This window comes from Crotalus tigris, unplaced genomic scaffold (assembly GCF_016545835.1).
Source record: "Crotalus tigris isolate CLP2741 ecotype Arizona unplaced genomic scaffold, ASM1654583v1 scf7180000019692.1526454, whole genome shotgun sequence".
NCBI classification, from domain to species: Eukaryota; Metazoa; Chordata; class Lepidosauria; order Squamata; family Viperidae; genus Crotalus; species Crotalus tigris.
Window position 1 is genome coordinate 572,540 of NW_024097664.1, and position 20,894 is coordinate 593,433.

Sequence of the window (20,894 nt, forward strand, 5' to 3'; positions counted from 1 at the left end):
CCTCCTTCTCCCTTCCCCTTTGCCCTTTCCCCTCATCCCCTTCCAATCCCTTTCTCTCCCTCTCCTCTTCCCAACTTTCTAATGGTCTTTCTGCCCCTCCCTTGCTCCTTTTGAAGTGGAATGAAGTAGAATAACATAGAATAAAAATGAATAAAGTAGAATAATAATAATGATAATGAAAAAAAAATCACTAAAAGCAAAATGATGTGTCTGCATCATTCCTGGATGAAAGCTGTGTTAGCAAAAGCTATGTTAACAATACGTGAATGATCTAATGCAGTGGTTCTCAACCTTTTTAATGCCGCGACCCCCAACCGGTCGTAAGTCGAGGACTACTCAACTGGTGCAGCACCGTTTGCAGAATGGGACTTTTGGCGGGCTCAGCAGGGCAGAGACAGCCTGGACAATTCCTATTGGCTTTTGAAAGCCACTAGAATTAGACTCTATTCAAGAGAGTCTATTCTATTGGCTTTCAAAAGCCAATAGAATAAAAGGGAGTAGCACAGCTAAGGAAAAGGGGGAAAAAAATGGTGGACTGCGTTGCTTGGCGACCCCCGTGAAATGGTCGTTCGACCTCAAATGGGGTCCCGACCCACAGGTGGAGAACCGCTGGTCTAATGCATGATTTAGAAACATTGTATAAAGTAAAACTGCCTTCATTGGATTCCCATTAGAAATGAACCTAACATATGAGAAACTAACTGAACGTTATACAAAGTAGATTCCATCTATGCTTCCTTTGTTCCTTAGAAAGGGGGGGAGCTATAAAGATTGTAGTTTGGAAAACCCCCCCCCCCTGTTCAGAATTGCCTATCTCAATTGCTTCTGAACCTTTGCGCAAAATAATCCTGTTTCACCCTTTGGAATTCGTAAAAGTCCTTTTCCTTTTTCCACAAGGTTTAAACCCCTCCCATCACCTTCACTGTCTTCATTCTCTTAACCTTTTATCTCCCCTCCCTCCCTCCCTTGTCCCCATCCAACCCCTCCCCTCCTCTCCCCCTCCTTCCCCTTTTTCCTCCCCACCTGTCCACCTCTCAGTCTGTCCCTCTCTCCACTTCCTTTTCCTCTCCCTATAAACCAGGGGTTCTCAACCTTGGCAACTTTAAGACTTGTGGACTTCGACTCCCAGAATTCCTCAGTCAGCAAAGCTGGCCGAGGTGGCGCAGCAGTTAGAGTGCAGTACTGCAGGCCACTTTAGCTGACGGTGTTCAGCAGGTCAGCGGTTCAAATCTCACCGGCTCAAGGTTGACTCAGCCTTCCATCCTTCCGGGGTAGGTAAAATGAGGACCCAGATTGTTGGGGGCAATGTAAATATATATATACATTGCTTACTGGTGTACACCGCTTAGAGAGTGCTTGCACTTAAAGCGGTATATAAGTCTCATAAATAAATAAATATAGGGACGATTAAAAGCATAAATACAAAAACAATGGTAAACCTTAATATATAGCTAAATACAATAATACAAAACACTCTTTAAGTAACAATATCTCATAAACAGCCAACAGTATACAGGAACAGTTATCATCTGATGGGTTTTAAGCACTGGTGTGCCAAACCCGGCAGCATTTTATATTATGGAAGAATGAGCATCTGGTTCAGTGAGGTGGTTCACCTGACCTCAGAGTAATCTCAGTAGCTGACCTATTGACAAGCCAAAGCAGACCAGGCAGTGAGTTTTCTTGGTCAGAGGGCTGGACAGCTTCTCCTTGTAGGATCGACGTCTCTAGTCTTCCGTAGGCAAAAGCCACCACTCTGGCGAGATTCCTGTGGAATTGGCATAGAGCAGAGAAGTAGCTAGTTTATCTCGCTTATGGGGCTGGTCTCTCAGAGCTGAAAGAGGAACATCATTGGGCTAATCTGGCACCGACTTTCAGTTCTGGCTTTAGCCTACTGCAATTCACTTGACTTCTAGTAAATCAGTGCCCAACCGGGGTCTTTTCGCCCCTCAAGTGGACTGAAGTCTGGGAAACACAAAATATAGAAAAGGTCTCCAGTTACTCCTGCTGGCCTGGACTGTGAAGTTCTGGTGGAGTCTTGATTCCCCACCGTCCAGTTTCCTTGTCTTTTGAGTTCAGGGCAATCAGAGGCACAAGACCATGAGAGTCATAGCCCCCCTCCCTTATTCCCGTTCCCCTGCACTCCCTTTACCTCTTCCGTCCTTCATCCCTTCCCTGTCCCCCTCTACCTCTTCTCCCCAACCAATTCAGGGTCCATATACCCCTCCCTCTCCCCTGTGCTCTTTCTCCCCTCACCCCCTCCCTTCCTTACCCTCATCTCCCCAACCTTCTCATGGTCCATCTCCCCATCCCCATTGTTCCCCATCCCATTTCCTCCCTTAGCTCCTCCCTTTCCCCTCCCCATCCCCCTATCCCAGGGGTGTCAAACTGCCAGCATGTGGGCCGTATGTGTCACATGGAAGCTGCACCCACCCCATTGCCGGCAATGGAAAAACAGTCCTGATACGTTGCGCGACGTCATGTGATGTCGCGGCTTTGACATGTCTGCTCTATACAGTCCTCACTCTTCCCCTCCCTATCCCCCTCCAAGTTCCCTTGTTCCCCTCACTCTCCTCTCCCCAACCCCCTCACAGTATCTCCCCATCCCCTCGCCCTTGTTCCCTCCCCTACCTGACCCCATCCTCTCCTCCCATTGACCTCCCCTTGTTCTCTACCCTTGATCCCCTCATGCTCCCTCCCCCTGCCCCTTGCTCCCAACCCATTCACATCCTCTTCTCCATCCCCTTGCTCCCCCTTCAATGTCTCCGCCTTTCCCCCTCCCTGCACTTCCTCAATTCCCTCTGACCCCCTCACGGTCCATCTTCCCTTCCTCTTCCATTCCTGCTCTTTTCCCCTTCTCCCTTTCCCTGTTTATCCCTCTTCTCCCCCAGGTGCCCCTTCTCCTCCATCACTTTTCCTCACCCTTCCCCATCCTACTCCCCTCCCCATCACGTTCCCCATTGCTCTCCATCTCCTGTAGTTATCTCCACCCTCCCTCACCTCCTTCCTCCCTCACCTCCTTCCTCCCTCTTCCCATCCCTGCCCTCTTCCCTTCCCCATTCCTTTTGCCCTCTCTCCTTTCCCTCCCCATCCCTCCCACCATCCCTTCCTCTCCCTCTCCTCTTGATCTGCCCCCTTTCCACCTCGCCTTCCCCCTCCCTCCTTTGCCCCCTCCTCCATCACCTTCATTCTTCCATTTCCCTTAATCTCTTATCTCCCTGTCCCTCCCTTCTTTCCGCCCCCCTCCTTCCCTCACTTCCCCTCCCCCATCTCTTGCCTTTCTCCCCCACCCTGCCTGTCTCTTTCTTGTCCCACACCCTCCATCTCTGCATGTTGGCTTCCCCTCCTCTTTCCCCTCCCCTCCCTTTCCTCTCCCCCACTCCCTCATGGTTACCTTCCCTCCCTATATCCCTTCCCACTGTCTCACTCCCACTCGCTTATTCTCCCCTACCCCCTTTTCTCTCCCTCTCCCCACCCTGCCCTCCCCTCTTGGTCTCCTCTGCCCTTTCTCTTAATCTCTTTTATCTGCAGCTCCCCCTCCCTCCCTATTCCCATTTACCTTCCTCCTTCCCTTCCCCTCCCTTCTCCCCCTTCCTCCATCTACTTCCCCACCCTGTCTGCCTCTCAGTCCCCTTCCCTCTCCTTTTCTTGTCCCACACCCCTCCATCTCTGCATGTTGGGTTCCCCTCCTCTTTCCCTTCCCCTTTCCCCTCCCCAAGCCCGTCATGGTCATCTTCTCTCCCTAAACCCCTTCCCACACTCTCATTCCCTCACTCTCCACCTTTCCATTTCCCATCCTGTCCCCCTTCATGTCTCCTTTCACCCTTCCCTCCTCCCCTTCTGTCCCTCTCCCCCTCCACTACCCCCTCCTCCTCTCCTGCTCCCTTTCCCCCACTCCCTCTCCCCCTTTTCCCTCTCCTCCCCCAGGGGCCCCTTCCCCTCCATCACTTTTCCTCACCCTTCCCCTTCCTACTCCCCTCCACATCACTCTCCCTTATCTCGTGTTCTCTCCACCCTCCCTCTTCCCATCCCTGCCTCCCTCCCGATTCTCCTCGCCCTCTCCCCTTTCCCTTCCCACTCCCACTCATTCATGTCACCTTCTCTCCCTCCCCTTAATCTCTTTTATCTCCTCTCCACACCCTCCATTTTTCTCATCCACATCCCTCCCCCACCCCCTCCACTCTCCCCTCTCCCATCCTTTTCTCTCACCAGGGGCCTCTTGGTCATCTTCCCCTCCCTATACCCCTTCCCACTCTCTGCACCCCTCCCCCTCCCATTCTCCCCTCCTCTCCCTCTCCAGCCTGTCCTCCCCCTCCATCTCCTTTCCTATCCCCCTACCCATTCCCCCCTTTGTGTCCCCCTTCCCTAACCGTCCCCCTGATCTGACTCAACCTCCCTCTCACCCTCATCCTGTCTTTCCCCTAACCTCACCTTCATCCTCATCCCATCCCAAACTCTCACCCTCACCCCCATCTACCTCCCTGATAGTTGGTTAGAAGAAGAGGGAAGGCTGGCCAGAGTCCAGGGGCCTTTCTGAACACCAACTCTCCACTTAGCAGCCCCCTTCCCTCCGATAACTGACAGTTTGGCCTGCAGGGATGATGAGGTCACAAAGCCCTCAGGATTCCCCAGGAGATGACAGGCCTCCTTTGCCATCCTATCCCAGCTCAGCTGCATCTTGCCAGTCAAGGGTGTGTCCCAGCCACGGACAAGCTGGCTAAGAGGCCAACAGAAAAGAACACCCAAAGCTGAAATTAAGCATGCAAATCTCTCTTAGGCAGAGGTTCTCAAACTCGGCGTCATGCTCCCTGGGGAGATATGAACAAATGGAGGAAAGATATAAACGGGGAGGGCTTGCATCTTAAAAAATGGATTTATGTAAGAATCTTCTCCATTTCTTTCTGAACAACTGGGTGGCGATGGCGTGTATTTGTAGCCTCCAAACTCAGGCATTGCAAATTTGGCTTGAGCTAATAAGAATTTGATCCCTGAATTTGAGAAAAACTTTGACCTTTGCAAAGGGGCTTATTTGCCCACTTGAAAGTTCAGGTCTTCAAATAATTCAGGCAAATCAAAAAGCATTTATTAAGGGGGAATCAAGTCCTTTTGTAGGGTACAGAAACAAATGATACATTCAGTATATGTGATACGTCTGTAAGTAAATGATCAAACAATAAAAGACACTGTTTACACGTGAGACCTGATGGAGCACCCACAATTTCTGGTGGCAAGCCATTCCATTGGTTAATTGTCCTCACTGTCAGGAACTTTCTCCTTAATTCTAGGTTGCTTCTCTCTTTGATCGGTTTCCAACCATTGTTTCTTGTCCTGCCCTCTGGTGCTTTGGAGAATAGCTTGACTCCCTCTTCCTTGTGGCAGCCCCTCAGATACTGGAAGGCTGCTATCATATCTCCCCTATTCCTTGTTTTCTTTAGACTAGCACTAGCCAAACCCAAGTCCTGCAGCTGTTCTTCATACGTTTTAGTCTCCAGCTGAAAAGGTGGTTCTAGATAATATTCACAAGGGGCAAATTTATGGGCTACATGAGTCTTTCCCAGCTGGGAGTCTTTCTGTTGCTAAGTGAGACACTGCAGTTGGTAAGTTAGTAACATGGTTGTTAAGTGAATCTAGCTTCCCCGTCATCTTTGCTTGTCAAAAGATTGCACAAGGGGATCACGTGACCCCAGGACACTGCAACCGTCTCAAGTATGAGTCAGTTCCAAGTGTCCAAATTTTGATCTGCAAGGGTCATACCTCAGCCACACCCACTCAATGGGACACGCCCACCGGGCGATACACAAGTGGGTTTTGGGTTGCATTTTGGGCACTCAGTCTCTAAAAGGTTCGTCACCCCTGGCATATACTATACATCACATCACAGTTTCAATTTTTTTTCAAGTTCTCTATTAGACCTAAAAGAAAAGTCTCTGGTTTTATCTTTAGATTCTGTATTAAGATACAAATCCTACTCCAATATTTCTTTGCTCTGTCACAGGTCCACCATAGATGGTAAAAAGTTCCTTCTTTACGTTTACGTTGTAGCGGAGTTGGGCTGAGAATGGGGCCTGCTGAGAGGCTTTGCAGGAGCCCTGCCATCGGCAGGAAAATGAGGAGCTCTGGCAGCTGCCATGGGTATGGCGGCAGGGCGTGGCTTGGAGGAGGGAAGAAAGAAGAGGAAGCTGACAGAAGGGAGGAGGAGAGAAGGCTTGGTGGAGCTTGCAGTTCTGAGCCAGCTGATCAGAGAGGCAAGCCAGACAAAAGCGGGAGGGATAGACAATGAGAGTAGTTGCTGGAGCTGTTTGCTTGAAGCAGGCAGGCAGGGAGGGAGGGATAGAGAGTAGTTGCTGGAGTTGTTTGCTTGAAGCAAGCAGGCAGGGAGGGAGGGAGGGGTAGAGAGAGAATAGTTGCTGGAGCTATTTGCTTGAAGCAGCCAGGGAGGGGGGATGGGGGGAGAGGGGGGAGGTGAAGTTTCTTTCTCTTTTGTTGCGGGCAGGCTAGACAGAGGGGGGGGGTAGTTTGGAGAATTTTAATTCCTTTCCCTCGTTAGAGTAAGCTAGGCAGAGGGAGAGTTAGGAAAGAGTTTGACATACGTCTTTTAGTAGGAGGTAGGGTTTTATTTTATAGGATCAGCTGGGGGAGTTAAAAAGGGGTTACACGGAGTGAGGTAAGAGAGGGACAAGGAGAGTGGACAAGGGAGGCCTCTGCCAGCACCAGAGATTGCCATCGTTGTAGGCAAGTTGTTGTCATCAAAAACTGATTGACATCATCCTGGGCAAGTTGTTGTCACCAGAGACTGACTGCCATTGTTCTAGGCAAGTTGCTGTCACCAGAGGTTGATTAACATCATTCTAGGCAAGTTGTTGTCATCAGAGGCTGACTGCCATCGTTCTGAGCAGGTTGCTGCTACCGGAAACGGACTACCATTACCTTATGCCAGCTGCTGTTATCAGGAATTGACTACCATCTTCCATGTAAGTTCTTATTGTCTGAGATCAATCACCACCATCCCACGAGTCACTGTCGAGAGCGACAATCACACCCCATGTGCGTGTCTGCTGATCGTGACTGAATACCACGTTAAGTGCCCCATTAAGCAGAGGCGCCAACGTGAGAGACCTCCTTGGGCTGGTGGCCACTTGGGGAGAGATGGGGAGGGCCCGGACGTAAGTGGTCCCTATGGGGGTGGCGCTACATACATTTTCAGCATACATTTGAAAAACCTTTACAGATTTTTGACAATTTAGATACCGACAATGCGTTTCATAAGCATTTTCTTTGAAACTATAATGAAAATTTTAATCCCTTCATCTGCGGTTTTCTCATTCTTCAAGCATTATATCCAAAATTCTTTGCCCATTGGATCATGCAATGCTCATTCTCCAAATTCAATGTCAATAACAATATATAAAAGTTAGCAATCATATGTTCATCATTAACATACAATAATTTCCAAAACATTTATACAAATGCATAGCTATTTTAGCTATTTTTTCCTTTTGATTGCAAATATGTAAGCCAATAACAGAAATGTCCTCTTTGGATTTCAGGGCAGGTACACAATAATTAAAATGTGTTATTTGACCGTAAATCCATCAGTCTGGATAGCTATTTGTCTGGAATGGTATAGGATTTCTTGCTTGAGCAATCGGTCACTCACTGATCAGCTATCACATGTCAATAGGCTACTGGTCATCCCCAAGATGTTTTTTCACGAGGCAACTGGACTTGTTTTTCTTGTTTTTCCTTTGAAGATGTTTCACTTGTCACTCAAGAAGCTTCTTCAGCTCTGACTGGAAGGTGGGCAATGGGTTTATACTCCTTGCAGACAGCTGGTCATTTGCTTTCTTTTATAGTGCAAATGGATGTGGAGCCTTCTTGGAACAGCCAAAAGGACTGTGTTGAAGACTCTAGATCAGTGGTTCTCAACCTTTCTAATGCCGCGACCCTTTAATACAGTTTCTCATGTGGTGGTGACCCCCAACCCCCCATCCAGCTGGCCGGGGAGTATCAAAAACATGACCATAAAAAAGGGTACACACCCATTTGCACTACTCAAGTGATTCTGAGGACACAAATAAACCTCCAAGTGGCCTCAGCGACTCTTAAAAGAATGCAAATGATCAGCTGCCTGTAAGGAATATATATCCTTCTCCACCATCCAGTCAGAGCTGAAGAAGCTTCTTGGATAAAAAGCGAAAAGCCTTCAAAGAAACAAAGTCCAGTTGCCTCTTGAAAAAAGCAGCTTGGATTCTTAGTTCGTTTTTGAGACGGCCATTTATTCTGAAAAATCTAGCACACTCTGTGCATTTATAAACTTTATTCTCTGTGTAAAGTTTATAATTTTTACTGAGACCTATTTTGACTGAAACTTTTCCCACACATCATGTTATTAAGTATTATCTCCCAAGTGAACATTTTGATAACTTCTGAGATTTTTGTTTGCTGTGAATGATTCTCCATACTCCAGGCATCTAAATGGTTTCTTCTCTAAATGGAATCTTTGATATCTATAAAGCTTTTCTCTCAGCGAAGCTGTTTCCACATTCCAGGCATTTATAGCATTTTTTTCTTGTGTGAATAGTTTGATGTCGACTGAGGTGTAAAAGTCTTTCCACACTTAAGGCGTTTATGTTTATTTTCTTCTGTGTCTTCTTTGATGTGTATAAAGGTTTCCCCTCACGTTGAAGCTCTTTCCACATTCCAGACATTTATATGGTTTTTCTCTAATGTGGATTTTCATGTTTATAAAGGCTTTCCCCCTGACTAAAGCTCTTTCCACTCCTGGCACTTATAGGGTTTCTCTCCAGTGTGAATTCTTTGATGTCTATAAAGGTTTCCCTGCAGAGTGAAGCTCTTTCCACACTCTGGACACTTATAGGTTTTCTCTCCAGTGTGAATTCTTTGATGATTATAAAGGATTCCCCTCAGACTGAATCTCTTTCCACACTCCAGGCATTTATATGGTTTTTCTCTAGTGTGGATCTTTTCATGTTTATAAAGGCTTTCCCCTTGACTAAAGCTCTCTCCACAGTCAGGGCACTTGTAGGGTTTCTCTCCAGTGTGAATTATTTGATGATTATAAAGGTATCCCCTCCGAATGAAGCTCTTTCCACACTCTAGGCACTTATAGGGTTTCTCTCTAGTGTGAATTCTTTGATGTCTATAAAGGATTCCCCTCAGACTGAATCTCTTTCCACACTCCAGGCATTTATATGGTTTTTCTGTGTGGATCCTTTCATGTTTATAAAGGCTTTCCCCTTGACTAAAGCTCTTTCCACAGTCAGGGCACTTATAGGGTTTCTCTCCTGTGTGAATTCTTTGATGATTATAAAGGTTTCCCCTCTGAGTGAAGCTCCTTCCACACTCGTGGCATTTATGGGGTTTCTCTCCTGAGTGGATCCTTTGATGTGTATAAAGGTGTCCCGTCTGACTGAAGCGCTTTCCACACTCCAGGCATTTATGGGGTTTCTCTCCTGTGTGAATTATTTGATGATTATAAAGGCTTCCCCTCTGAGTGAAGCTCCTTCCACACTCCAGGCACTTATAGGGTTTCTCTCCAGTGTGAATTCTTTGATGATTATAAAGGCTTCCTCTCTGAGTGAAGCTCCTTCCACACTCTACGCATCTATGCGGTTTCTCTCCAGTATGAATTATTTGATGTCGATAAAGGTTTCCCCTCTGACTGAAGCTCTTTCCACACTCCAGGCATTTATGCGGTTTTTCTCCCGAGTGGATTTTTAGATGCCTTTCAAGATTTTCTTTTGTTTTAAAGGATTTTCCACATTCCGGGCATTTAAATGGTTTTTCTCCTGTGTGGATTCTTAGATGCCTTTCAATATTTCCTTTTGTTTTGAAGGATTTTCCACATTCCGGGCATTCATATTTCCTTCCGACCTCGTGGATTCTGTGGCGTTTCTTGAGTCTTCCGCCTGTCCCGAAGGACCCTCCGCTCTCCAGGCCCGTCTCGGGGTCTCCGCCCGTTTCCTGCTCCCCGCTTCTCCTTCCAGGCGGCCTCCTTTCCCGGAGTCCCCTTCGGCTCATCCCTGCCGGGCCTTCCCGCCGTCTCCTCCCGGGGCTGCTCCGCGGGGCCTCCTCTCCTCTCGGGCGGCGCCTCCTTCCTTCCTTCCTTCCTCCGTCGGGCTCGCCCGTCCTCCTGCAGGGGCGAAGGGGGGAGGAGAGGCGGTCACGGCTCCGTCCCTTCCCCGGAGGGGAGTCCCAGGCCCGCCCGGGGAGGAAGGCCGAAGCCTCGGCCTCTCACGGACCCGGCCTCCCTCCCAGCGTCGCCCACCCAGACCAGCCTTGGGTTCCCCATCCCGTCTCCCGCGACTCCCAGCATCCCCCGCGGCTCACCTGCCTCCGTGCACTTCGACCCGGGACGCTCCTTCCGCTGCCTGTCCGCTGCCGGAAGCGGGGGCGGCACTTCCGTCCGTTCTGCGCGCCTCCTGCCTTCTCTGATTGGTGCTCCGGCCCTGCCTGTCTGCCGAGGCGCCTCGGAAGGAGGCGAGCCAGGCCGGGCCTCCTGTTCCGGCTGAGGCGGGCGGGATCCCCGCGGGGGGAAAGTGGCCTCGGCAGCCTCGGGCGGGGAGGCCGGGCGGAAGGCAGGCAGGCAGGCGGGCCCGTCCCTCCCTCCCTCCCTCCCCGGGGCTCCTCCAGGCAGACGGAGCGGGGAGACCGGAGCTCCGCTCGGACCCGACGCCGAGGCGGTCCGCGCAGGGAGGCCGGCTCTGCCCGCGGAGCCCCGGGCTCCTTCCTCGGAGGCCCCGGGTGGAGCCTGGGGAGGAGGGCGCGGCGTCTGCTCGGCGCGGGGAGCCGCCTCCCTTTGTGGGAATCGCCTGGCGAAGAAACAGCACAACGTCGCCTTTTCCTGACCCGCGTTGTGCGCTCCTTGTGCGGGGAGGGGCAGAAAGTGGCGAAGGAGCGTCTCGCTTTGCTCGGCCGTTCGGGGAGGGGAGGGGAAGGGAAGCCCGGCGGTGGCGGCACCGGGGAAGGCAACGTCCACACGGGCTTGGTGCGAGCTTAGTGCCCCCCCCAGCATCGGTTTCTGTCCTTCCGGCTGACCGAGGCGCGGGACATTTGTGGGGCGCTTTTCATTTCCCCTGAACTGTAATCTTTATTTTTTCTTTAGGAGAGGCTGTTAGTTTCCTACGACTGGGTTTCACCCGATTGCTCCCCTCTTTTTCTGGATTCTTAATTACATTAAACCAGTGTTTCTCAACCTTGACCATTTGAAGGCATGTGGACTTCAACTCCCAGAATTCCACAGCCAGCAATGCTGAGTGTAGAATTCTGGGAGTTGAAGTCCACATGCCTTAAAATGGTCAAGGTTGAGAAACACTGCATTAAACCATAAATTAAGCCAATGGGATAGGATGGCATACTTGCTTGGCCACATACACAAGACCCATCAAGGGTACAACTAAGCCGTTTAGTGTGTTGTGTGAATGCTGTACAAATGCAGCCAAATTTCTCTTCTTTTTGAACTTAACTTCACAGTTGGTTTATTGAGAATGGGTAGAAATTTAAGTGAACTGGTGTCTCTGTTGAACCTCAGTGGCAATCCTTGAAAACAGGCTTACTCTGGATAAAGGAAAGGAAGGTTATGGAAGTATAAGGAGAGATCCAAGGAATGGAAACCCTCGGCTCCAAGGGCAAGCAAAGGGCTTGGATGCTTCCCGGAAATAAGATGCTGGTCATCTACCACTGAGATGGCTAGTTTGGTGTAGTGGTAAAGCGAGAACCTGGCCGATGGTGAATTTTTCTCCCCCCAGCCCCCCCCCCCAGAGTGGAAGCCAGCTGGTTGACCTTGGGCCAGCCACTTCCTCAAAGCCCTAGGAAAGAGGCAATGGCAAACTACAAAACTTTCCAAGGAAAGTGCAGGGATTTGTCCAGGCTATCACTGAAAATCAAGACCGGCTTGGACTCTCTGACGGGGGTATCAAACCCGATCGCATCGCAGGCAGTATCAGGATTTGTTTTGCCCTTGCGAGACCAGGGTGGGCATGGCCTGTGCGGGCCGGATCCAGCCTGCAGGCCGTGTGGTTGACATGCCTGCTCTGACACAGACTATTGAAAGGAGAAAAAAACAGAAAAAAGGCAGGGAGTTGACGGCAGTTCAACTTTGCAGTACAAAATTGCTAATTAATAATTAACTTGGTTCATTTTAATGGAAATATTTATTACCACCCATAACCGCCAGTGATGGAGCACCCACAACATCTGGAGGCAAACCGTTACACTGATCTCATTGTTCTTTTTAGTTCTAGGTTGGGTCTCTCAATCTATCCGTTATTTCTTGTCCTGCCCTCAGATGCTTTGGAGAATAGATTAATCCCTTTTTTTTTTTTTTGCACAGCCCCTCAAATATCATGTAACCCCCTAGTCCAGGGATAGGCAACCTTGGCTCTTTTATGACTCGTGGACTTAAACTCCTAGAATTCCTGAGCCAGCCATGCTGAGGGGAAAGGGAGAGGTGTCCAAGCTGAGCCATGCTGGCTGAGGAATTCTGGGAGTTGAAGTCCACGAGTCATGAAGGGCCATAATTCTTTCGTGCTGGCTGAGGAATTCTGGGAGTTGAAGTCCACGAGTCATGAAGGGCCATAATTCCTTCATGCTGGCTGAGGAATTCTGGGAGTTGGAAGTCCACAAGTCATGAAGGGGCCACAGTTCCCCCATGCTGGCTCAGGAATTCTGGGAGTTGAAGTTCACGACTCATAAAAGAGCCAAGGTTGCCTACCCCTGCCCTAGTCCTTCTCTTCATTAGGATAGACATACCCAGGTCCTGCAAGTGTTCATATATTTTTTTTCAAATTAAATAAAAATAAACTGAAAAGGGACCCAGGCAGGAAATGGAAGATGGACGCAGGACTCCAAAGTGTCCCCCTTTGGGATGCAAGCGTCCCAATTCCCGTCCCTCTCCCCACCCCGGGGATGGCAAAGCAGATCCCCAATCCTGCTCTTCAAAAGAAGAGCCAAGAATTCAGGAAGAAAACGTACAAGCAAGTGACAAGTGCAGGGAAGAATTTCTCTACTCCTAGTCTTGGTTTGTTGAACTATGGTTTACTAAATGGATGACTCCATTTAGGAGTACTAGCCCTGAGGATGCTACCTAGTTTGGCTAATGAAAGGTCTGCAAGAAAACAAGCTCAGAGAGCACCAAGGACCCCCTAATTTCAACTCCGAGCTACAAATATTCTCCTTAATTGGTACTGAAGTTCATCCTGGTATCAATTCTCCACGTCAACCTTAACTCCAGAGTAAATCAGAGAACACAAAACAGGAGAATATTTGTAGCTGGTGGGTTGAAGGGTCAGGGTCCTTGGCACTGCCAGAGCTGAATTTCCTGCTGACATTTCACCACCCAACTAAGTAACCTCATCAGCGCTCAAAGGCGGTTGGGGCTGGCTCTCATTTTATATTTCTAGGCAGGCAAGCCGCTGGCACATATCAAAAGCAAACTTCACCCCCTTCCCGCACTGATGATGCTAGCTAGTTGGGTCATCAGATGTCTCGGAGAGGGAAGGGCGCCATAGTGGCCTGATGGCGGAATGCGGGTTGAAAGAGGGAAGGAAGGAGGGAGAGACGAAGCCCCAGGAGGGGAGGAGAAGAAAGAGGAAGGCGGAATGGAGGAGAAGGAGAAACGCCAAGCGAGGCCGGCCTTCCTTCCTTCCACCCCCCCCCACCCCGCGTCGCCAGGGGCGGGTCCGCCAGGCCGGCCGGGAGACCAGGCCCGGCTGATGGCCGCCCGGTCCCGCCCCCGTCCGCCCGCCGGCCCTGCCTCCCTCCCCGCGGGCGGCGCCTGTCCTCGCGGCGGCGGCGGCGGATCACGCGAGGCGCCATCGCGGCCCGGCAGGTGAGCGGGAGGCCCGGCTGGGAGACGGCGGTCGCCATGGCAACGGGCCCTCCACACGGGCCGGATCCCTATGGCGGCGGCCTCAATTGGGGAGGCCCGGTGTCGGGAGAGGGGCGGCGGGGGCCGAGTTTCCCGAGCGGGCTGGGCTGCGGGAAGGGCCGGGCAGCGGCTGAGGGAGGCCTTGGGCCGAGGAGGGAAAGCTGAGCCCCCCCCCCCCGGTTCTGCCTCTCCTGCGCTACCAGGTGATTCTAATTGAAATAAAGGGGCAACGAAAGTAGGTTGCCCCCTTGGCCCATAAAAATGGGCCAAGGGGGCAACCTACTTGGGGGTAAAAAATGCAACTTGGGGGTAAAAAATGCAACCACCCCGCACCCATCTCCAGCCTTAGGTGCTTTGCAAGAGTGTCTTTGTGCTGGGGTGGGGTGGGGAGGCTGAGTTGGCTTTTGCCCCCAGCCAGGCAACCCTTTTGTGAGTGGGCACAGAATGACAATTTTGCAAAAAAACCCCACCCTGGCAGCAGCGCTCATCGGTTTTATTTCCCATTAGAATGAACTTTGGTCTTGGCCACAGTCTTGTAGAAAAATGAAAGACTTTTACGAATTCCAGAGGGTTTAGCAGAGCAAGGTAGAATAATATAGAATAATGTGGAATAATAATAATAATGAAAAATTATTATTATTATTAGTCCACATTATTCTATATTATTCTACCTTAACAAAGAGTGAGGATCCCTAGTAGCATTTGCCGAAGGGTTGCACCGGTGTGCAACCGAGGAAAGAAATACACACTCCATGCCAAGCACAAATGCAGGAAAGCTGTTGTGGGTTTGACGGGGCTGATGTAGCCGAAGCACAATTCCCAGGGTTTCTTGGCGATATGTTGGGTGTTTTACTCCCGTAACATCTGGGCTGCTAACCAGTGATCTTCAGAGAATATATTGTGTGAAGACGGCCAGTTGGATCACAAACTGTGGTTAAAGCAAGCCTTGGCTTAGCACAACCTGCAATACCAGTCCCCCAAATGTTTTAATTGCAAGCATACGAGTAACTTTCTGGATTGTGCCTGTTTAGAAGAAATGATTCTGGTTAAGGTATGACAGGAAATTTTTTATCCATGTTCTCCTTAGAACAGTTTTATACATAAAATTGTATACATGTATAAAAATCTCCTGTCTATTAATTTTAAGAACTAAAAGTGCCACAATATATATGTTCGTACTGTACTGTTTTCTATAGAGTTTGGAGCCTTTTGATACCGCTTTCAACTAATCTTTTGCCAGTCCCATCATTTTTACATTTTTTCTGCTTAGTCCCCAGGCATTACATTGTTTGGGATTTTCTTTGGGTTAATCTGTTTGCCCATAAGGTAAACCGGATAAATGCCAAGGTGTTTTTTGTTCAATTCAGCAGGTTCCCTCCTAGCAGTAAAATCACAAGAGTTCTTTTCCTCTTTTTATATGTATGTGGCTGTGGTTGTGAAAGATTAATAAGGTATAATAATTACTATGTACTTGAGGTTACAGAATTTCTCGATAAACAGGTATTAAGTGGCAACTGTAGTAATTAAAAGGATGGACTAAAAGTTTCACATGTTTGATAGGAAAAACTTAGTGCAATTCTTTAGGGTGCTACTTACTTACTGTTATTTACATGTTTGTTTTTATTTTAATGTAACTCTTCCTCCAGAATAAACCCAGAGAAGCCAAAGGAAATTAAAACGATCTAATTGATAAAAGAAACCCCCATAAATGTTTTAATTTAGTCTTGTTGCTTCAGATAACGTAATGCAAAGTTAATGTTAAAAGAAAATCAGTCTTAAAGCAAAGACTCTTTACCCCGCAAATACTCGGGAAATGTTTGTGTTTCTGTAGTTGCTTTATCCACATTTTTTTTATATATTTTTACTAGAATGGGAGAGCGGTGTGCCTGACACACAATACATTTTCCAGGCTTTACGCTACCTGAGAGGATGTTTCTCATGAATACTTCTCCTTTGGTGGCCCTTCAAAGAAAATGGGAGCCTTTTCCGCAGTCAAGGAATTGCAGGTATCCGGTCTGTTTCTCAGAATCTGAAGAAGATCTGGCGAGAACAGCCGTCAATGCCAAAGTCCAGATGATCATAAACAATCTGCAAAGTGAAGACGTCACCTTGGATGCCAGCAGCAAATATGGCTGCATCGTACAGAAGAAACAGAAGGCTCCAAAAGATAAAGGACCCAAGTTTAGGAGGAATGACCATCTGCTACAGGAACATATCAACTATACCCTTCGTAACTATCCAACAGACTCTGATGGGATGGACATGGAAGAGAGTGCAGAGTTTGGACCTCTCGCCTTGAATTCTGACAGTGACGATTCTGTTGATCGAGATATCGAGGAGGCCATTCAAGAACACCTGCGAAACAAGAGCCAGAATCTTCCCCCACTACCAAATAACACCAAGAATGTGTCTAGTAAGGATGAAGATCAGCCAGTCCAACAGAAATTTCCTGCGCGTGATGCCGCTTGTCATTTATTTCCTGCTGCTTGCGGTCCAGTCAGCTTGGCCCGCCCATATGTGGTTCCTGGCCAGGTTGAAGATAATGTTGTCCAATGGGCTTCTTCCCCTTGTAGCATGAGCAGCGATGACTCTTTCGAACAGAGCATAAAAGCCGAGATTGAACAATTCTTAAAGAAAAAGAAACAGCAAGCAAGAAAGAAGATCATGAGGAGGAATAAGCCATTTCGTCAGAAAGAAGAGCTCCAAGAGAAGTTAGCCCTCGGTCAAAAAAGCAGCGCGAACAGAAGGAATCAAAGTTCCTTAAAGCAAGGAGGCAAGGCGTGCTTCTCAAAACAGCATCCAGAACTACAAAGCATCAGCCCAGCTAAATGCTTGAAGTCGAAAACCAGCGACTCTTCTGCAGCCTGCAAAACAGAAAGGCAAACAGACTTTTCATCTCTGGCAGTTTGTGATTCCTTCCTCCTGGAAGAAAGCAAAAAAAATGGGACAAGGCAGAGACTTTGCAATGCCGGCCGAGAGGAAAGAGTTGGATGTACAGATTTATCTGATTCGAGCAGCGATGATGGGATCGAAGAAGCTATTCAGCGTTATCAGCTTGAGAAGATTAAGAAAGCTGCGGAGTCCAGAGCAGGCTGCGTTTCTTTGCAGAATATCAGCACCAGCAAGGCAGAGAATATCCCTCCAAGCCTGACAAGTGCCTTGCCAGAAATCACTCCGAAAGCTCAGAGCTGCAGGAGGAAGGACACCAGCGCAAAGGCAGCGGCAATAAATAGGCCTGGTACACCTTGGAATCATCTGAGGAAAAGTAGAATTTATTCTCCTCCAGAAAACACGTTTGCCAAATGCTCAGTCACATTGCAGGCCTCATGTCGAGCAGACACCGCGGCCGAATTAATGTGTGCAGAAGCCATACTTGATATTTCCAAAACTATTTTGCCTCTTCCAACAGCGAGTGACCATAAACTATTCTCAACCAGTCCTTCCTTTCCTTCGCAGAACATGCTACCTTCCCAGTATGAAAGCGACAACAATATTGTTGACAGTGACGATAGCATTGAGCAGGAGATAAGAGCTTTCTTGGCTGTCAAAGCAAAGACTGAGCATTTGATAGCAAAATCCACTTTCCAAGTGCCTCTTTCCTTGGGACAGTCCAGTGAGCGGACTCAGAGTTCCAAGAGAACATTCCCCAAATGCCTAAAACTGCCACTGAATCACAAAAAGAAATTTAAGAGGAAACGTGAAATAATCCCCCAGAATGAAGATGCACAATTAATCTTCTCGGAGATGGACTATGTGGATAAGAATCTTCCAAACTCCTCTATGACCCAACTGAAAAATGAAAGAACTGGAAAGATGGTTATATATCCAAAAGATACTCAACCTCCTATAAATTCTATCGGTCTCCCGTGTCCTTTGTCTCACATATCTCATGATTCTGGAAGTCTGGTAGAAGGCGTAACACAAGGTCTGCAGAAACATGGGGCAGATGATAAAAGCAGTTCTTTTGATAGCGATGAGGATTTGGATACAGCTATCAAAGATCTCTTAAGATCCAAACGCAAACTAAAGAAAAAACCCAAAGACCAAAGAACGCACTGCAAAAACAAAGTCCAGTTGGGGGATGCTGAAATGCACATTTTTTATAAGAACGAGAGAGACCGCCCATCCCAAACGCCCACCTTATTAAAAAAGTGTATTGTAAGGGCCAGGGGAGACATTAGAGAGGGGAATGTAAAGAAGGGGCCTCTGAGAAAACCGAAAACTACCCTAGCGTTCAAACCTGAATGTACAAAGGAAGACCAGACCAAACCAGTTTCTGGAGCAGAAATCCAGGAGGCCCCCAAAACTCACCCGTGCCTGTGGGCTGTGACGTCCTTGGCAGATGAGAGCAGTTCCATAGACAGCGATGACAGCATCGAAGAAGAAATCCAGAGGTTCTTGGCTGAAAAGGCGAAGGCCGCCGCAAGGATAGGGGGATTACCAGATACCACTGGAGTTGCTGGGACTTTGGGGGCTGACAAGCCCCAGGCTGCTCTGTTGAAAGCAGGGTGGCAACTCCTCAAGCGAGGAAGCCCAGCCTCAGAGAAAGAGTGTCAAAAAGTGGGCAAGGTGGACCTACCAGCCCCTGAGCTGAGCAGCCGCCGGAGATACACAGGAAAGAGTGAAGGAAATGCATCTCCCCCCAGGGAACAAGCCAGATCATTAATGGAAGGTGGGGACAGCCAGGCTTCCGTGGAAAACCCGCCAACGGCGGACCCAAAGGGGATTGAGCTACTCGAAAGAAGAGCTGCAATCCAAAGAAAGGACATTTGGGAGAACAGGATTGACCAAGGGACCCTTTCTCCCAGGAAGGACAAAGCAGAGTGCGGGAAATGGCGAAGTTATTTGAAGACCACCCCCTCTTTTAAAAGGAAGCGCTCGCCTGGATTCGAAACGTCGGGCAAATTTCCAGCAGGTCTCAAAGGTGGTGGGAATAAGAGGGAATCTGAGCTTTTAGGCAAAAGACAGAACATTGGCCTTTCTTTGCTCAAGGTGCACGGAGGGAGCTTGCCAGCCAATTTGTTTGGAGAAGGGTCCCTGCCCAAAGAGATTGTGGGTTCCAAAAGTGAGGCAGGGGCAAGAGAAGCAGAGCAGGATCCCAGGTCCCAGGCAGGAAGTTTGCATCCCTGCAGTCAGGAAAGGGATGGAAGCGCCCAGGAGATGACCATCGCCACTGAAGTGGTGAACTTGGTCAAACACAATCGTGTGGAAAGGCACGAAGGGGGTGCCAGCCAAAGCCCCCCTTTGCGAGGGTCTGGCATAGAGGAGACCACAATTAGCCCCAGGGCAGCCTGCGTTGAAGACCCTGTTAGGAAAGGCGGAGTCCTGGAGTACAGCCCCAGTTGGTCAGAGTGTGAGGTTCCCGAAGGCCCTTGCGATTTATCCGTGAAAGGAAAGGTGGTCAGCCAAGGTAGGACAGCAGAGGAGCAAGCCCAGAAGCTTCTAGAAGGAGGTTCTGCAGAGTTGGGTCAATGGGGCCACACATCTGTCTCCTGAAAACCAAGGACTCCAGCTCTTTACACCTTTATTTTACAGGGTTGGCATTTGAAAAGGCAACTCATTCAGAAACTCCATTCTGACAATACTTCTCACACAAAATGTAATATCTGTGTTGGAAGAGGTAATATACAAAGAGTGATTGATCCAAGTTCCTGTTGCATTAAGACGGGGGGGTAGGCAACCTCGGCTCTTTTATGACTCGTGGACTTCGACTCCCAGAATTCCTGAGTCAGCTATGCTGACTCAGGAATTCTGGGAGTTGAAGTCCACAAGTCATAAAAGAGCCGAGGTTGCCGACCCCTGCATTTAGAGCTCAGGTGGTCCATTTGTAGAGTGGTTATGAAAAATAGAGAACTGGGTTAATGATGGCAAAGCAACCAAAGTGATCGTATTTTAGAGGAGCTGAAACCGAAAGGAGAGGCACTGAATTTAGAAGTTCTATCCATAATGGCCACACTTAACAAAGAAATACACCTCCAGTTATACCTATCCAGCTTTTGTTTTCTCTTTTGATAAAGAATGGTTTTGTTGGTATGAAAAGGGCAACGCTGGAAGGAAAGCTTTTCTATGACAATTTATACGGCATGCTTAACTGTGGTGACCGTGGGTTTTCCTAGCAAATGATTACAGTTCGCTGTGTTTTCAGGTCATTTTCTAGTAAGCTTTCCAGGTCTGTGGGATTCTTTCTGTATAGCCTTCCTGGCCCCAGCTTGCAAAATTTGGAGAGCCAGAACTATTATGGGAGTTGGTTCAAGGAAAGACCGTCCGGTTGGATAGAAAAGGATGCTACCATTGACGTCTCCTGTTACGCTCTTAAAGCAGTTATCAGCAGTGGAGAAAATCTTATAAAAGAGGCAGAGCAGCTAAAACAAATGGGCCACTTATAAACACACACACACACACATATATGTAGGTCTTTGGTTGTTCGGGTTTTCTCCCGTGTAAAATTGGAAGTGTCTTGGCGACGTTTCGACGAAGTCCCATTCGTCATCTTCAGGCTGGTGTTTTCAGCTTCGTGCTTCGAGCAGCTTCGTGCTTGCTGCTCGAAGCACGAAGCTGAAAACACAAGCCTGAAGATGACGAATGGGACTTCGTCGAAACGTCGCCAAGACACTTCCAATTTTACGCGGGAGAAAACCCGAACCAAGACACTTCCAATTTTACGCGGGAGAAAACCCGAACAACCAAAGACCTACATACAAATACCCGTGAAAACCTCAGAAAACATATATATATGTATATGTATATATATATATATATCTGAAAGGCATAGTTTGTTTTTTTTTGTTTTTTTGAAGAATCTCATAGAGGCTCCTTTTCTGTTCTTTCTCCAGCTTCAATTTCCTACCCCACACTTTTTTTTCCCTTTCCTCCTTATTTATGGGTTTGCCAAACTGAAGGGCTGCTTTCCTGCTGAGGGGAGCATTTACAAGCATTTGGTGTCAATTTGCCACTTGGACAGCTTGGTGCGTCTGGAAACTTCCTTCAGTTCAAAATAATCGGCATC

At 48.5% G+C, this 20,894-nt stretch overlaps 3 protein-coding genes across 5 annotated transcripts in view; 1 reads left to right on the top strand and 2 right to left on the bottom strand.

Annotated features, from left to right (window-relative positions):
* Positions 1-20,894, bottom strand: part of LOC120317510 (zinc finger protein 501-like) — a 661,069-nt gene that overhangs the window by 143,513 nt on the left and 496,662 nt on the right. The gene's annotated exons all lie outside the window — the stretch shown is intronic.
* Positions 8,303-11,156, bottom strand: LOC120317523 (gastrula zinc finger protein XlCGF26.1-like). Its single transcript, XM_039364195.1, has 2 exons — positions 10,351-11,156; positions 8,303-10,153 (listed from the first exon to the last, which is right to left on the bottom strand). The coding sequence occupies exon 2, from the start codon at positions 10,039-10,041 to the stop codon at positions 8,764-8,766; it is 1,278 nt and encodes a 425-aa protein (XP_039220129.1). The 5' UTR covers positions 10,042-10,153; positions 10,351-11,156; the 3' UTR covers positions 8,303-8,763.
* Positions 13,714-20,384, top strand: PPP1R26 (protein phosphatase 1 regulatory subunit 26). Of its 3 annotated transcripts, none has more exons than XR_005559255.1 (3): positions 13,714-13,849; positions 15,757-19,560; positions 19,677-20,384. XR_005559255.1 is itself a non-coding variant. In XM_039364162.1 (2 exons), exon 2 carries the CDS (start codon positions 15,818-15,820, stop codon positions 19,382-19,384), a length of 3,567 nt encoding a protein of 1,188 aa, XP_039220096.1. In that variant the 5' UTR covers positions 13,714-13,849; positions 15,757-15,817; the 3' UTR covers positions 19,385-19,606. The 3 variants fall into 3 exon arrangements, 1 of the variants encoding a protein (XP_039220096.1); XR_005559256.1 differs by having other exon boundaries at positions 15,757-19,541; XM_039364162.1 differs by lacking the exon at positions 19,677-20,384 and having other exon boundaries at positions 15,757-19,606.